This window comes from Terrapene carolina, unplaced genomic scaffold (assembly GCF_002925995.2).
Source record: "Terrapene carolina triunguis isolate 2854851 unplaced genomic scaffold, T_m_triunguis-2.0 Scaffold33911, whole genome shotgun sequence".
In the NCBI taxonomy this organism is placed as follows: domain Eukaryota; kingdom Metazoa; phylum Chordata; order Testudines; family Emydidae; genus Terrapene; species Terrapene triunguis.
The window spans coordinates 6,561,914-6,580,416 of NW_020698262.1; the positions used below are offsets into that span (position 1 = coordinate 6,561,914).

The following is an 18,503-nucleotide window of genomic DNA, read 5'->3' on the forward strand; positions in this document are numbered from 1 at the left end:
CTAGCTTGACTCTAGCAAGGGTGGGTAACAACAGCAATGATGCCAGTGGAGTGTGGGTTTCAGCATGAGTAGTACAATGGCGTGTGATCCTGGGTACATACTTGCTTTGTTAGTGTACTCTAAAGCCTGCACTGTGTTGCATTCACTGACACTGTTATTGTTACCTGCACTAGTTGGACTCAAACTAGGTCAGATAGGCTAGTCCATGCACAGCTTTTGCTGTGTACACATACGACGGTTAACTCTTTGGGCCTGGGACTCTGTCTGTATAGTATAAATACAGTGCTTAGTACAAGGCCCCAATCAGTGCATAATGCATCCTGCCATAGGACAGGAGTCTACACAGTCTTTTCTAACTCTGACCCATGTCATGTGACTGAGGAGAGGAAGTGAAGTTCTGACTTACTTCTGTGCATCACACTTTTTATTACAGGTGCAAATATCTACATAATATAGATATTTAATAAATATAATTAATAATCAGTGGTGTCATTCTATCCTCTCTTCTGTGGCACCCCATCGCCACGCTATCTGAGATTAATAGCCCCACTATCTCCACCTTCTTCTTCCCCTTTTCCCAGTCTGTTTTTCTCCTGATCTTTCACAAAAAGTCTGGATCCTTCAGCATTTCCCCCTCTTGGAATCTCACTTCCCCACCGTGTCAGTTCAGCCTGTGAAGATGAAATTCTCCCCCTTGTGCTATTCCTCTTTTTCTATTGTTGGACCTCTTCTGTTTTAGTGACATTTCACACATTTCTCCTGCTGAGCTGGGTTTATAGCTCTGTCTCACAAGTATTTTCTCTTGGCATTCTTATTTGTATATATTATTAGTATCACAGTAGTTCCTACGCACAATCAAACATCAGGCCCCATGGTGGTAGGTGCTATACAGGCATGTAAAAAGAAGGCAGTCCATGCCCCAGAATGCTCATGATCTACATGACAGACAAGATGTGACAGGTGGATGAAAAAGACAGAGTGGGGGGTGGGGTGGAAGGGTGAGATAACAATAACATGAACAAAGTTTAGCAGAAAAGCAGAAGTCGCAGCATGTCACTTGCCTAACCAATGCCAGGCAGGAGTGATTTGCAGGCACTATAGCAAAGGTAAGTACTCATGAGGGATTTAAAGGAGGATAAGGTGGCAGCTTTATGAATTTTGTTGGGGTGGGGTCTTTTCCCAGGCACTTGGGATGATGGGGGAGTAGGGTGGAGGGAGAAGTGGACCATCAAGGCTGTAGATAGAAAGAAAATCCTGTTTGTATTGAATCAAGCAGTTGAGAGTATGGATCCTGTGTGCAGGGAAACAAAGATGGGTTTGTAACTCAAGCGTATACTGACTCTGAGTAGTTGGAACTGGATTGCAACTGGCTGTTTAGCACTATCTGTACTAGCCAGGAAAGTGGAGACCACAGAGACCAAATACACAAAACAAACAAATAGCATTTTGGAAGCTAAGAGCAGGAGAATCATACTCATCAGAGATGGGAAATAATCTGTTTTAGTTCATCTAGTCCTGCTACCTCCATGCTGTGATTTACCTGTGGCAGAATTAAATATTTTGAGAACCAAACAGAAAGTGATTAGAGTTGGGAAAGGGAGGTGATTCTACAAGAGTGTTTTACTTTTATGCAGTTGTCTGCAGTCAGAGAACCCCAGATCTAGTCCATCTCCCCAAGGCAGTGCAGGATTGTGCCCCACAGGACATTTTTCCAGGACTAGCTGGTCAAGTTTCAAATGTCCCAAACAATGTAGTTTCCACCTTTCTCCCCTGGGTAGCTGATTCTGTTTCAAGTTAAATTCTGAACCCTGATCTTGATAAGGTTTGTTGGCACTCTGGGATTATGATGACTGTGATTTTAAACAAACTTCGACCCTCAGGACCCTTAAAATCTCTGGTAACGGTGCACTGTTGGATGCTTCATGCATTCAGTGGAATCTCTGAAATTGGGGAATTCATCAAAAGAATAATTTCAAAACATTTAAAACAGTACAGCTTTGTTGTGACAATGAATTGACTCAAGCAGGGATTTGCTCTGAGTCAAAAATGGCAGTTGACAAGCATTGACTAATGAAATAATTAAGCCACACAGGACCCTTGTAAGGGAGGTAAGAAGTTCTGTTATCCCCATCTAACAGGTGGGGAAACTGAGGCAGAACAGAAGCAATTTGGTTAAAGGATCAGCTATTACAGGGAGCTGTGCTGTGCAGAACCTAGATGGACAGACCAAATCACCATTTGGGAATTCCTGGTGCTCAGTCCTTTGCTCAAAAAACCAGCTCACATCCCTGCAAAGACAGCTCTGGGCTCTGGCCAGCCAGCCTCTATCTGCCTTTTATGGCTAACACAAACTGGTTACCCTTTGACAACAGACATTTCCAGGCTCTAGATAGTAAGAGTGGATTTCCCCCACCCGCTTGAGCTGACTGTGGCTAAGAGTTTGTCAGAACATCTGTTAACACTGTAGCCTCCTGTAAAATTAATTAGGATGGACTGAACAAATGAGCAATGTTTTAATCTCTTTTTTGTCACCTATGCAAGTGCATTGCAAACCCAACTGGGGTAAAACCCTTCTTGAGGCATGTGCATTTTTATATCTTGCTTCTGTTATAGTCACTCCTTTCTCTCCCCTTGCCTTCCCCAATTTAATTTGTGATGTGGTGCCATTGCCTGCCCTGGGTTTGCTTTCACAGGAGGTGCCTGAAGGCAGTACTTTCTGCTGTGTAGGTTTTGGCATCTCAAGTGTTTTTCATGGGTTTTCCAAGCCCCCATTGCTATACAACCTGGGTTATTGGCAGCCAGAAGTGCCCATGGATTTCCTGTCTTTCTTTCCTCTAGAATTCACATTGTTTTTATTTTAACACACGGTTATTAATGGGTGCTACCAAGCATAAGAAGGCATATGATGCCAGTGCTTCTGTTTTGGCACTGAGGAGGGACTTTGTGCAGAACACTTGATGGACTTGAACATAGACAGCCAAGAGACTAAGTAGTGGAAGTGCATGAAAAGTGTGTTTAAGATTGGATTCCTAGCCAGAAATATGCAAAGGGTGGCGTTTGTGGGTCAGCCTCACTTTGTCGGCTTAGAGCTGAGAAGATGAACTTCTCCGTTAACAATACACATCACAACTGAATTAGCCTGAAGGGGGAAAAAATAGCTTCTGTATCTGCAAAAGAGGAATGTATTTAGGGCATCTTAATTAGGCTGGATGGGGTGGGGCTATCCTTGTTTTCATGGCCATTACTTCTTTCATTAAGCAATTTTTTCTTTTTTTTAATTTTAAAGTGAATTTTAGTGATTTCTGAAGTGCAGGTTTGACACCACTGGAAACCGGCAATGTGGTCTAGTAGATAGGGTATTGAACCAGGAGACCTGAGTTCTATTCCTGTTTCTGGCACTGACCTACTGTGTGACCTTGGATAAGCTGACTTGGGCTCAAGTTGCGGGGCTTTTTAATTGTAGTGTAGATGTCTGGGCTTGGACTGGAGCCTGGGCTGTAGGACCCTACAAGGAGGGTCCCACAGCTTGGGCTGCAGCCCACGCCGGAACATCTACACTGCAATTAAACAGCCCCACAGCCTGAGCCCCAAGAGTTCAAGTCAGCTGGCACGGGTCAGCTGCGGGAGTCTAATTGCAGCATAGACATACTCTGCCTCCTCTGAGCTTTGTCTGTCTAGTCTGTTTAGATTGCAAGCACTTACTGCAGGGGCTGTCTCTTACTATGTGCCTGAACAGTCTCTAAGCATAGGGTGAGCGGAAGCAAGGGGGAGCTCACCTCATCGCTTCTCTGCTCTCTATGAGCTGAGGGGTGAAAACATTCTCTCTCTCTCTCTCTCTCTCAACGTAGGTTGGTTTAAAGAGAGGGAAGAAGGGCTGGAGAGTTCCTCTTTTTTTCCAGACTGGCTTTCTCAAGCCTATTGTTAGCAGCCATTTGACAGCTGCTTCTGAGGCTGTATGGCTGCTGGAAAAAAATGGGGCTTAGGAGGGGTTATTTATTATTTAAGCATTCGTCTACCCCTCTATGTTGCTGAGATATTTTTAGAATGCTGATCACCGTAGTATCTAGGCCCCATCTTGTTGGGGTCTGGACTCAACGCTCCGCCAGCTGACATGTCTTGTACTTTGGGTGATGTTTCAGTTCCCAGAACTTTCCTGAGACCGGAGGAAGAACACCACTAAGCAGACTCACTATGGCAGTGACCGCAACCAGCCTGTTACGGGCTTCCTGTACTATTTTCTGTGCTGGTTGCAACACAAGGTGACACAAAAGCCAGAAACCTCAAAATTCACCCTGTGCTGCTCCAGCTTTGTTCTTGCCCATTCATAGCGGGGGCAAAGTATCTATCTCAGTTTCTGATCTCCCAGGGCCTTGACGGGGGTGTTGCGCTGGTGCTGTTTGAAAGGGTAATTTAAGGGGTGGGGGGAAAGGAATGGACAGACTTACTTTTGTCCAGTATGTTACCTGAAACAGACAGAGGCAAGCCCTCCCTCAAGAGAGGGGGCCAGGGTCTCCCACAAAGGGCCAGCAAACTTGTCCCAAAGGGGGAGACCCAGCAGGGCTCATGTTGCAAGGCAGTGTCAGTGGCTGAAAGGTGGCTATACAGATGGCCTGGCATGAGGGGGAGGGGGGTTGTTAGGCCTACTCTGGCAGCACAGTCCCTCAGCTTCATGCTAACCCCCCCTCCTCCCTGCCTCTTCTGGGACAAACCCTCCCTTACTTCCTGCTCCTCCAATGCCACCTCTTCCTCCAACTCCCCCCACCCCGATCCCCATCCCGCTCTCCCTCTGTGCTCCCCCCTGCCTCCACCCCTCCCTCCCCTGATCCCCCATCCCTCTCACCCCGATCCCCCTGCCCCCACCCCAACCCCATCCATCTCTCTCACCCCAGCCCCAATCCCTCCCTCCCCCACTCTGATCCCCCTGCCCCACCCCGATCCTCCATCCCTCTCACCCCATCCCCTCCCTCACCCACCCCGATCCCCCATCCCTTACCCCTTCCCCAACCGCTCCCTCCCCCACTCCAATCCCCCTGCCCCCACCCCTCTCTCCCTCTGTGCTCCCCCCTGCCCCAAACCGTCCCTCCCTGATCCCTCTACCCCACCCCGCCCCTCTCACCCCCGCCCCTTTCCCGGCAAGGGGCCGCTCATTATCTTCCCCTCGCGCTCTGCAGCCAGCACCCCCGTCGGGGCTCCGCTCTGAGGGGGGACAGCGCGCGCCCTACCCCCCGCCGCCGCTTGGCACGTGCCCCCGCCCGTCCTTTACACCCCGGCCGGGCCGCCTTCAGCAGGCAGCGCACGGTACCGCAATCTGCGGCGGCCATTGACGTCAGAGGGGGGCCCGCACATGACCCCGAGGGGACCAATCAGAGCCGCCCTGAGTGGCTGCCGCTGCGGCTGCTGCTGCAACAATCTGTCGGCGGAGCCACTCCGCTCCTCTCCGGCCGCCGCAGCCACATGCCCACGCTCCGCGCCGGCTGCACGCGCCCCCCCGCACACGCGCAGCGCCGGGGGTCCGGGGCAGAGACCCGCGCTCCCCCCCGCTCCCGCGGGTTCCCCTCCTCCGCCCCGCTCCGCGCGCGCGGCCAACTGCCCCGTCCGTCCCCCGCGCCCGTGCCGGGCTCTGCCCCTGCGCCCCGCTGAGCACGCTCCGCGGGGGCATGGCTCTGGCCCAGTGAAGCCCGCCGGAGGAAGCCGGGACGGCGCTGACAAGAGGGCAGAGACGCGCTGGTTGTAGTTGAAACAAGGAATTTTTTTAAATTGCTTTCTTCCCTGTTTGGGGGGTGGTTCGTTCCCTCCCCCCCCCCATCCTCTTGGACAGTTTTTCCTCCTCCCCTCGGCGGTTTTTTGGGGGGGGCTTTTTATTATTATTTTTTTAAACCTTTTTTTTAAAAAAAAGGCGGTTGACGTTCAGCAAGACGCCAACGCTGCTATGGATTTTACCGGCAGCTCGGGTGGGGGCAGCGATCACCGACAGATCGAGGAGAGCAAGCCGCTGCTGGGTGAAATGTCTGCTACTGAGGGGAGTAAAATGGGTGCTGCGCGTTGCAGGCGACCCCTTCTGCACTGCAATGGCATGAGGTATAAACTGCTGCAAGAGGGGGACATCCAGGTTTGTGTCATCAGGCACCCCCGGACATTTCTTAGCAAGATCCTCACCTCCAAATTTTTGAGGAGGTGGGAGCCTCATCATGTAACCCTGGCAGATAACAGCTTAGCCTCAGCTACAGTAAGTACCCTGTTCGCACATGCTCCATATCTTCCTCAAAGAGCAGGACACACTCCTGTCCTGCAACACAGAGCTAGCTCCCCGCTGCTGAATTTAATGCCTTGGCTCTGTTTGCTCTGTAACACAAGACAGCCCTGTTGTCAGATTAATGTTGACTATGCCTCTTCGTCAACGCAGGCAGCTCAATTTTATGTCCACCTACAGTCTACTAGAAAATCAATGTTGTTAAGTTACATCTCGGGGATGGTTAGGAAATCTACAAAAACCTGCCTACTATAGAGTGCTTGGTGATAGCTATGTTAGGCTTTTAAAATTAATTGCCTGAATGTGTGTAATGTATAACCAGAATGGTATATTGCTTTCAAAAATGCCAGGCAAGTCTGAATCTTGCTGTGTTGGAAGAAGGGTTCAACCAGAGGTCTACCTTAATTTTTTTTTTTTTAAACCCCAGTTGCCTACATTCATAATTTTGTTCTGTGATAACATGGGGAAAAAAAACTTGACTAAAGCAAATCTCATTGAACTAAAAAAGTAAAAAGAAAAGTAAGTACGCATAGTAACTGATGGAAAACAAATATTCTCTTTGCACAGGACTGGAAAATGAAAAATTAAAGAATCTGTTCTTCCCTATCCCTCTGTGTGTGATTGTGTGTATGTGTATATGTGCACACGTGTGCACATGTGTGAATGAACCCCAATGTCCAAAACCCTGTTGTTGGGAATTTTTTTTTTTTTTTTTTTGCAACTATAAATAGTGTTTGCTAACTTGTAATTTTATTGTGTTTTAAAGGCAAATCTCGTTTTTATTCTGTGTGTGATATTTTTATGGTTTTGTCCCCTGGGAATGTGACAGTGATATGAAATTAGGATATTTTAACAATATCTAAACTAAAATCTGCAGATGACATTTGAGGTATTGGCAAGGTTGGAGGTAGGGAGGAGGGAGACAGGATGCTTTTAATTTAGAAACCAGATACTTTTAGTATGGACCGTGAATATGCTGTCTTGGTCTAGGCCTTGTTGTTGGTTCTGATTTTGGTGGTCACTTATCCTATCCTATCCTATCCAGACACTGACAAAGTGGAATGAAATATGGTAGTCTCCTTTAGGGTTTTCTCTCCCTCATTGAGGACAATGTAGAAAACCAAGTTATAAGCAAATACTACCAACACAAAAGGTACATATAGCAATATATACTAGCCTTAAAAATATGGAGAGTGTGTGTGTATACATGTAATAAAAAATTACACATATATAAAACATGTGGTATCTATACATTTAAAGGATCCAATGGGATTTGGTGCAGCAGTATGAACCAATGAAATTTATTGAGTTTACACACGTATTTACAGTCATATAAGACTTTAGGTAGATAGTGGTTTAATTCTGGCTTTTTGATTTTTGTGTAAATACCTTCTTTTTCCTCAGTGGATCTTCTGTAGAATAGAACAGGTATATTGGCTTAACTCTGTCCTTCCGATAGGAAACTCACAATGTGGGACTGTGAATTAGCCTTTATATGGGTGTCCATCAGTGGTCTATTTGGATGAGTTTCCTTCAGTCAGTGGTGTATTTGAAGGTTTATTTCAAACATGGATGTAACTTTATATGAGGTCAGCACACACGTAAATGTTCAAGGTCTCTTTAACACAGAATTCTGACATACAGAGTATCTCAAGCGGGATCATCAACAGGAGTTATCTGTAGGTAGACCATCTGCCCACCCTGAAGGGCCTGATGTCGTTCTTTTTCGTACCTAATATGCTGCCACCATGCCATCTTCTGTTGTTCTATTGAGTTATCCAGGATGTTCACATGCCCAGAAGAATATTAACCTCTCCCTGAAAACTGAGCTACTGGTAGGAAAGAAGCAATAGGCAATGAAGCATTAAAGGAGAATCCCCCAAAGGAAACATGAGTATAGAACAAGTTTGGGTTCTGCATCATTCTGTGAAGATACTCTGAGGGGCAGAGCGGAAGTTGAATACTAATGGCGAAAGGCATTTTCTTTGCAGTGGCCATACTATCTGAAAAGGAAAAAAGAGGTGTAATACCTGATATTGATATGGGTAATCATATTTGTGCTTAATATATTTAAAAAAATAGAAAATAAAAATACACCAGAGATTAATTTTTATGTGCGCAAAGAGAGCACACTACCTCTTTCTTTCTGGCAAGGTTTTAACTCTATTTCAGACACCAGGATAGTACTTTCTGAAAGAATTTCCCATTCAGTTTATGCTAGTTCTCTAATTAATACGCGGTTTTCTCTCATCCTGTCTCCTTAAGATGCATAATTAACAAAAATATACTAAATCACTCTGTCATTCCATGCACCAATGTCTCATGTTGCTGGTCTCATTGTTTTCTGTGGGAGCTCCATTTTGTTGAGTGGTGCTTATTTGTGCTAGGTCTTGCACCTGAAATGATCATTTCTCAGTGCCAGTTTACTAAGTAAATACAGTATGTTTAGGGCTAAGTCCTGCTTGCCTTATGTATGCATGCAGATAGCCTCACTGATTTCCAAGGGACTACTCAGCCAAGCAAGGGGAGCAGAATATTCCCCATAATTATGTACTTGTTGCCTGAATGTGTGGATCTGTATTCAATCATGTTTATAGACATTTGATCTTGGATATTTAAATTTATTTTTGTAAAATGCCAGGTGTATACCATTCAAACAGAAATCACTGTTGGTTTCAAGATAAGGTAGAAATGGAAAACATATTAAGTGCCTAAAATTAGGCACTTAAATCCATACTTGGGTATCTAAATAGAAGAGGCTTGACTTTTTTTTTTTTTTTCCCAGAGCTAGGGAACCATCTGTAGGTTCCATTGAAGGAGGCAGCATTGTGGGCACTCAGCACATCTGAAAACAGGCCTACTTTAACACTTGCAGCTTTCCATGTTCAAAGTGCTCTACAAACATTCGCTAATTAATCTTCGCATCATCACTGTGCAAATCCTGTGGCACGATGAGTTTTACCGCATCCTACATAAGAGGAATAAAATTGAACCAGGAAATAACCTCACTGTATTTTGTGTTTGAAAGCAAAAGTTGTGGGGGCAGCCAAAATATTAAACCTTGATCTAGCCAGGTCTGCACATAAATGGTATGGATAAGATATTTGTTAGTCACAGACATTTGATATCCTCTTTGTTATCGCCTGGGACATATGTGACTGAAATCCACCCCCAGAAACTTTTATTTGCTAACCAACTCAAGTCCAGGCATTGGGTTATTTTGCATCTGGATTGTTCATCTGTTGTTTGTACCTCTGATAGACACTGTTCCATGTAGAAATGTGTATAATAAACCAGGATCTGTTGTTTTGTAAAGATAGGTGACTTTTTCCATTGTTTAATTAGGAAAATATGCATTCTGGCTCTGAGAAGACAGCTTTCCTTGGAGAATCCACTAAGCAGGGAAATAAAGAGAGAAATATTTAGGCCATCTTGTTTTAGTGACAGAATTCACAACGTTTACAAAAATCACATGATACATTTTTTCAACGCTGTGAATGGTAAATGCTTCAATTATAATTAACCTGTATAAAGTAAAAATAGGAATCACTTTACATTAATTTTATGATAAATTGTTGGCATGAGCACCAAAGTAAAGACATGAAAACCGTGCTCTGTTCTACAGAGGAGAGACTCTCTTAACCCTGGTCTACACTGAGAAATTAAATTGACTTAGCTATCTGTCTCTTGGAAGGTGTGAAAAATGTGCACCCTTCTGTGCTGTAGTTAGGTTGACTTAACTCCCAATGTAGCGGTGCCTAGGCTGATGGAAGAAACAACCTTTTGGTGGTCTGGATTAACTACCATGATGGAAAAAACAGTTCTGTCTCTGTAGGAAGTGTCTATATTATGGTGCTGCAGTGGCACAGCTGCAGTGCTGGAGCTGTGCGGCTGTAGCATCTGTAGGGTAGACAAAGCCCTTCCTGTAGATGTTGGGATTTTGCCTGATCTGTATTTTATTTCCATTGTTTGTTTTGTTTCTCATTTCTCTTCAGACGATTTGCTTTATACATGGCATAGTTTCATGAATACACATACATCCTGTGTAGGCTATGCAGCTGCTGTGCAGGAATATATATACATATATATTTTATATCAGTCAGCTTTGTAGCTAGTTTTCTTTCTTTCTTTCTTTTTTTAAAATCTTTCAATGCCAAATGTCCCAATAGGACGTTTTAATATTTACAAACTTCATTTGCCAGATAACAACTTGCTTGGGGACAAATCTGACTTTCTCCCTATGGGAGGAATGATGTTTGTTTGCTTTATAAACATTTATCAAACTCTAAATGACCGTGCATTTGCGAATATTCTTTCTGGGATTTTTTTTTTTTAAATAGGGTCTGCCTTTGTGTAGGGATTATTTGGTTAGTGGCAATGACTGTAATAAAAAAGATCAATGATAATCCATTTTAACCTCTTTTCTCTAAATCATTATGAGGAGAATGAGAATTAACTATTTTGAGTACAAAGATGAAAATGAAATTTTCAATAGTTTTCAGGTGCCTGTCTTAACTGGACTTCTGTAGAATCTCTTTCCGTTCCCTACTTTGCCCCTTTTGTGTGTCTTCTTTTTTTCCCTTCTGCCTCTTCCCTTTCATTTGGTTTCTTCCTTCGCTTGGAGTATAATCTAGCAGATTTTACTCTGAGTGCAATTGGTTTTTAGTCCCTGGAGTTTACGTGTAACATACATGCATACAGCAAAAAAGGGGAGGATGAAGTAAGCAGTTCATTTGCACTCTTGTGGTATGACATACTCCTAGTAATTCCATCTGGGAAGACAAGGCATAATTGCAAGCATGAAATTACTCATTAACATCCAGTTCCTTGAGGGAAAAAGTAGCTTTTTTTTATACATTTCTTACTTATTTTTAGTTTCACTTTTACAGGCAGGTTGGATATAATGGAACATAACCAATCCCATTCAAAACTGGAAATAATTCTGAAGAGAATTCAGAGCTGTTCTGTGGGAAATATATTTAAAAGAAGAATGGAAGTTATAGTCACCCAGGGAGCTTATGAATTGCATATACACTCACTGCTTAGATAGGTGTTTATATGTGATCGAAAATAAATGAAGCAGGTACAGGAAAAAATGCTTGAAATTAGGAAAGGGGGAACAGAGATTTGAATTCATTTTTCAAGACCAAATGGAAGCTATTGTGCTGTTGCATGTTTTTTGAACTTTTCTTTCCTCTGTTGTCTTAAAATCAAGGGAAGAATTGCTATCAAGAAAGAATTTTTGTTTTCTTGAGCACAGGCTCCCATTTAGTTAGAAAAACATGGTTTTAAAAATTAAATTTCCCTTGGAAAAACAATTTGATCAAGGGGGAAATATTATGCAGAACTTGAAAGTTTCACAATATGCTTAAAAACAGAACCACATTTAGAGGGTTCCTAAAATCCAAACACCATCAGGTTCCCCAATTTCTAATTAAAGTAATAATAAAAATAAACAGTTACTTGATAAGCCAAGTAAGCAGTGGTGCTGGAACAATTTGTATAGTGGGGGTGCTGAGAGCCATTGAACCAAACTGTAAATTCTGTATATGATGGAAACCACTTCAAGCCACAAGCCAGGGGGTGCTGTAGCACCCCTAGTTCCAACACCTATGTAAGAAAGTGCCTAACTCCTCCTCATGTTCCAAAATCTGTACGTTTGCTGATATCAATGGGACTCTGCCAACATAAGTAAGGCAAGTTTGGCCCCTGAATCAGGACAGATAGGGAATAAATTTAAGAGAATAATTTTCTAGTGCACCATAAAAATGAAATACTATATTAAATTTTCCTTATGGAATAATGTGTCTGAGAGCAGCAAGTCAAAATATTTCATATTTCCAATTAATGCTCTCCTTTGTTATACATAAATGTGTAATGCATATGTTTGTCCATGCGTGCATATGTTGGTGTGTTCTCTTAGTCATACAATATGATTAAGCCCTGTATCAGCCATCAGAATAGTTTCTTCGGGCTCATAAAAAAAAAAAAAAATTAATTCTGGAATGTGTAGATAACCGTTGGTAATGTGGAGGTTTTTGCTAATTGTGCCCAAAGTAGTATTCCTTCTATATTTCACTAATAACATCATCTGCATTGGAAAAAAAATCCAGCTGTCCTGCAGACTGTAAATGATTTGTTAGATGTTATTCTGCTGTAAATGACAGGCCATTTATATTATTATCTTAGCCATAACTTTGTTTAAAGACATAACTGTTAATTTTTTAAAAGTTGTTTCATCTCCATCAGACATTGCTTTAGGGATTATCTTCAAAAGAGTAAAAAAACAGGGTATCTATGTATCCACTACTGCCATGGAATTGTCATAGAACTTGAATACAATTCCCAACCGGAAGCCATATTTTTTTCAGTAGGATGAGAACTCTTTTAATACCAGTAGCATAAAAATCCTCATTTGTACATTTTACATTTTCATGGACATGCACAAGAAAGGCGCTCATAAATTCCATTCTGTTTTATGTATCTTATTTATCATTGGAGGAAAGATGCAATGCTAACCATTACATAATGACAGGTCCCAGGAGGAAGCTTGCAGGTTGCCTTGTGTACTGAGCAGAAGTCTGATTCTGCAGTGGGAATTGAGGGTTCTCAGCACCTTGGAGGAGAAGGTCCTCAAGTGATTGTGAGATCATCTTTCTTTTTAATATGAATGTTGCAGCTAGTGATGGAAAAAACCTATTACCTAATCTAGTCCAGAATATGGTCCCCTGGTAGAACATTTATTAAATATTATACTTGTGCTTAGTTAAAAGGCTATCTGATGATGTGTGTCATTGTGTTGGCATTATGACCATATCGGTTTATAGGTTTGGACTATAAAGAAGAGAGAGAACTCCTGGCCCCGGTAAGATCAATGGCAAAACTCCCATTTACTTAAATGGGGCCAGGATTTCACACACAAGTACTGGAGGAAAAAGACAAACAGATTTAGTACAACGGTGAAGAATGATTCTGGAACTCATTAATTTCACAGATTTTTTTTTTTTAATCTACATTCAACCTGTTTACTATTTTGAAGTCTGTGAATGCTAGCAGACGCTAAATATGTGATACAGTAAAATGCTTTCTCTCATAATCCCTTATATTTTTTCACGCTCAAAGCACACCTCATTTAGGACTGCAGAACTCTTTATTCCAGGTAAAGAATGAAAGAAAAGACTTCATGGTGATAGTTGAGAAACCAGATTTTGGCTTGTTGGTTAGTGTTGCAACTTTACTGTGTATGTATGTGGTGTAATTATCTATATACGTGCATAGTGTATAATTCTATATGCATTAGAACACATGTATGCATATCTGTAGATGAGTTATGTAAACATACATGTAATATGTATAGAACATACCTGCGCGCGCATCCACAAACACTCACTAAATATAGCGTATCTGGGATTTGGCCAGATTAATATTGGTTTGTGGCGTATAGACTGATGGCAAGAAATGGGGGGGAAGGGGGAGAGAACCAGTCGTTTAAAAACAACAAAAAAAACAACATTGTAACCGAACATATCGATGACTAGTAAATTCTTAACTCTTGGGGTTGAGGAGAAAAGTATGAAAACATGAACCCTAAAGGCTCAAAAAACAGATGCCAAATAATCCCTCCCCCAAATTCATTTTAAAATGAATCTCATGATTTACTGAGGCCTGGCTCACAATTTTTGAATGTTTGCAGTTGGCAGTCATGCACTCTGATGCAGCAAGGGAACAGTCATCTCCTTGAATGTTTCTGTATTAAAACTGGCGTGTAACGAATGGGACAGTTCCCAAAAACGGGGGAATTATGCAAAGAGGCTGGAGCCTGGAGAGTCAGGTACAAGAGCTAGGAGGCGTAAAGGCTATTTTAATCAGACTTTTCTAACTGAATTGGAGTGCAGCTCAACTCAAGAGAGCTCCTCTCTCTGAGAAACCAAATAAGGCATCTGCTGGTTTGGGTTGACTCCCTGGGTCATCTGGGATAGGTGATAGGATCGGTCAGTCAAGGACTGCCTGTGACCTATGCTAATGAATAAGATCCAAACTGAAAATAGCCAAATTCACCCTTGGTGTCACTCCACTGATGTTAATAAAGTAATGCAAGGAGGGGATTGTTCATGTGTGAATGGCCTGCAGCTTGATAAAGTGCAATGCCCAGATAGAGCCAAAAACATTCATTAAAATGTTCATGGGCAGAACTCTATCAAAGGAACCTCTTATGGTTGGTGGACATGGCTGATTTCAAGTACTGGTGAGGCTCACCTACCTCTGTGCAGATAGAGCCCGAGTCCTGCTCTTTGATGATCTGTGCTGAGCAGCGAGGTTCCAGCCTTCCCTTGGATAACTGGCCATCTTATCAGTGAGGGGCTCACCTGAAGCCTTCCAGCCTGACACAATCAGTCTGTAAACACATTTAGCATGAAATGGCTGGGAGCGTACAGCCCTATGGCAGGGCACAGATTGAGGGCGTGGTTGTGGCTAGCCCTACTCACATGTAGCAAGCTGGGAAGAAAACACAAGAAACGACCACCCCTGCGCCGGGGCTAATCAGTCTCTGTCCCATGGGCTCCTACAGAGTAGTACGCGCCGCCAGTGCTGACCGCAGTGATCCTTTTCATGAACCACTGAGCCCAGTGGAGCAGGGCCAGCACCTCGGGGGCATATGCATGATTTGTTGAAATGTATTAATATTCGTTAAACAGGATTGTGGTACACGGGTAATGAACATAACTACAAAACTGTGAGTTTTTTTTGATCCGTTCTCAAACCCAAGCAAATAAAAACCTGGGGGCAGAGAGAGGAAGGGGAAAATCTCCCAGTGAGCCTTGCCATGATTTGCTGTATCTTGAGGGGAAGGAAGAAAGCAGAGAGAAGAACTGATCTGTTGAACCTGTGTCTGTGATTCAGTGAAATGGGTTCTGGTGTTTCCCTGAGTGACTCTGGGTCAGAATGTGGTATTGCGAACACATCCTCCTCATTCAAAGTTCCCGAAAGCATCCTGACACCTTCAGCCTCACCGCCACTTTCACCTCTGTCCCTTTGTGTCATGTCTTCTGAGTATACTGCTAATTTAAAATCTGTACTTGCCCATGCATTTACGTGTATAAAACGTGTCCTCGCCATTTTCACTCCCGTTGCGTTTTAGAGCTCGTGCATTGTTAGCACTGACAGCATTTTAAAGGCCTGATGGTGACATTCAGGCATGTTGCCCCAAGGAGCAGCTTGTGCATGGATTGTGCCTCTAAAGGTGCAACTCCCAGCTCCCTGGAGCATGGGAGGATGATACAGCCTGCAGCCATCCTTTTGCTGTCTAGCTGAGATGAGTGGGGTAGGGCCAGGATCCTGCTTCCTTTGTGGGAGTAGCCTCCATGCTCAGGGAATGCTCTTGTGTTTGGCCCTTGCATGGGATGCACAAAGTGGGAAGGGTCCCTCCATTCTCTCCCCTCCCCAGTGCCTTTGCATTAGGGCCAAGCCTAAACATCTGATTGGTTTTTCCACCGATGCTGTTTGCTTTTTGCATTTCAATCAGCTTGGACAATGAAACTAGCCTGGTAGGGTCCCTTTCTGGTTCTCACACCCTTGCCCAGAGCTTCCAGTATTGCCAGATCTTGCAGTTTTATCATGAGTCTCATGATGTGATGTTTTCCTTAAAGCCCAGCTGCTGGGATTGAGAGATTGATGAGATTCTCTGGAAAGTAAGTTCCTAGCTCTTGTAGTGGTGAAGAAAAGCTTAAAAACATGAACCAAGAAACCAGAAGGCAGATAAATAAAGAACCTCAAATATATTATTATTTTTTAAAACTCATCACGTTTAAGCCAATCTCATGAATTTTTGGTATAAATTACCAAAATAATTGAAAATGGTGTGATTATATTGTGTTTTGATAAAATATGCAGAATTTGTCATTTTTTGGTGCAGAATTCTTAATTTTTTGGCGCTGAATTCCCTCAGGAGTAAACAAAGGATGACTAATGAACTGCTCTGGGATACTATGGCTTTGAGCTGTATTATGAAATACAAGCAGCAAATTTCCTCCCTCAGTGTGTGGAAATGAGGTGTTTTGATGAAAGGTGCTCTGTAGGTGCAAAGTATTAATCTTTCTATTGTTGGTTTGTTGCCTCTCCTCCTCCCCCTCCCGCCCCCGGTCCCACTCTTCGGGGTTCTCTCTCACTCTCAAGTTCTCTAATTTATCCTTCACTACGATTTGGGAGGGGAGGTTAGGATTGAAATAGAGAGTAACATGGTTTCCAGAAATACAATGCAGACTCTTCCTCCTCTCCCAGAGGAGTAAATGGTTTGTGCAGAGTCCTGGCACCGAAGAACATGTCTGGTTTCCAACCAAATAATGTGACCATTGAGAAAAATTTAAAACATCCGCTGGAACAGAACTCCTCTTCTGCTGAAGATGAAAATGCAGATGCAGCCAAAGAGTCTCTATTCTGATGGGAAACACATCTGCTAGAGTTACAAAATGCATTTTGGGTGACTTGTTTCATGCTTCATCAACTGCAGAAAAGTAACAAGTTGAAATTCAAATGAAATACTCTTTGCCGTATGTACACTTTTGTACTAAACGTTGAAGGTAAGAGGAGTGATAATGCTTGTAGTCTCAGAGCGCAGGGTTTGTCTGCAAACCCTAATGGTGAGACTGCCTCCTTATTCTCGCCTTTATCTACTGGCATGTTAGGCACCTGATTAATAATTGCTTTCTCTGGATGCCTTTTATCTCTGGCCTTGCTCAAAGTGGTTTTGTCTAATCTACGGCAAGCCATTCCTCATGTTCCCATCGGAGCAGTATCTAGGGTTGAACTCTTTCAGGCTAACCCATTTTTAAATATGGTGAAGCCAACCAACGTGGGTGGGGTTTGACTGTGTATAAACTGGTCTCTACTGGAGACAGAAGGCCTGGGGAGAGATACTGAGCTCCTAGCTGGTGCCCATCTGGCTAAATGTAGATGATAGGTCAGATTCTCAGTTGGTGTAAACTGGCATTGTTCCAGTGAGTGGATATACGCTAGCTGAGGATCCAAACAGGTCCTGCCTCATCTGTGCCCCACAAGGACAACCCACTCTGCCGTGCAGTTTTCTGGTGCTATTGAAGCTGTATGGACTTGTATGCTTTTTTTTTTTTTTTTTTAAATCATCATGAAGCAAATTAAACAAAATGGCTGGCAGTTAGAGATCAGGTCAGCACCCTCTTTATATGAAAATAGAGGTCTTTGAGTTGATGGTTGAAGTGTTCTTGTGATTCAAGAACCTTCGACTGATCTGTGTAAAAAGATTTGTAGGGGCTTTAATACAGCATAGGTTCTTACCATGGTGTAAATATGGCCTTCTGGTGCGAGTCCCAGTGTGATGGGGCCTGTATCTGTATGTGTGTTCCCTTGTTAATGAACTTTTGGCCTCGATTTTTAATTCTTTTTGTATTTAAATTGGTGGGTTGCCCGTATTGTCTCATGCTTTCTGATTTATCATACCCATTTTTTCTCCATCATTCGAAGGCTAAGATAAAGATGCGGTGTTTTATTGCATTGTCTATGTTTAATAATGGAATTTGTAAAGGCTGTTTTTTTTTTTCTTTGTCAAATTCTCTGCAGAGGTGAGGGACATAAACTTGTCTGTGTGTTTTTCTGACTGTACAGTCTGTACCTGTAGGTCTTGTAAGTTGGTGTCGTGACTCTTGTTACTGATCTGAGATTCTTGCTGTGCTCAGCTTTCAGATTGCCAGACTGTTTCTGCATTTGTAAGAAAAAACTGTGCTGTTTCCAAACACTGTGAAGTTTTCCCATTCACTTCCTGTTTTTGCAGCACGTTTGTGAAAAGTTCTTGCCATGTTTGCATTGTAGTTAGCACTAATGTAAATGCATTCAACATTAGCTACTGTATGTTCCTGGGCCCAGTGACCTGAGTTTCTCTTCAAGGTGTGTGATTATTCTTTGTTTATGCTAAGATTGACTTGTTTAAAAAAAAAAAAAAAAAGACGTGCATGTACAAGTGAAAGCACACAAAACTTTAACTGTGCAGTCAGGAGTTTGTGCATTTCACTCCCAGTAGCCACACCAGTCAATAACCTAGTGATCTATACATGGGGCATTAGCTGGATATATGCTCAGTGTGCAGATTAACATGGAATAGCTATAAAGACCCAGGTCACAACCTTTATCTGACCACTTGAGGACTGCCTGCATGATCCCATGTGGTGTGTGTGTGGGATTCTCAAAACAAAGAAGAACCTTCATACAGTTGGACAGCACTGCA

At 43.0% G+C, this 18,503-nt stretch overlaps 1 protein-coding gene across 1 annotated transcript in view; it reads left to right on the top strand.

Moving 5' to 3' along the window:
• The first annotated feature begins 5,853 nt into the window (after positions 1-5,853).
• LOC112106843 (C-Maf-inducing protein) overlaps positions 5,854-18,503 on the top strand; it is a 162,813-nt gene continuing 150,163 nt past the window's right edge. Inside the window, exon 1 of the mRNA XM_024200302.3 lies at positions 5,854-6,226. Within this exon, the coding sequence (XP_024056070.1) occupies positions 5,930-6,226 (297 nt within the window). The 5' untranslated portion in view covers positions 5,854-5,929. The remainder of the gene's footprint in view (positions 6,227-18,503) is intronic.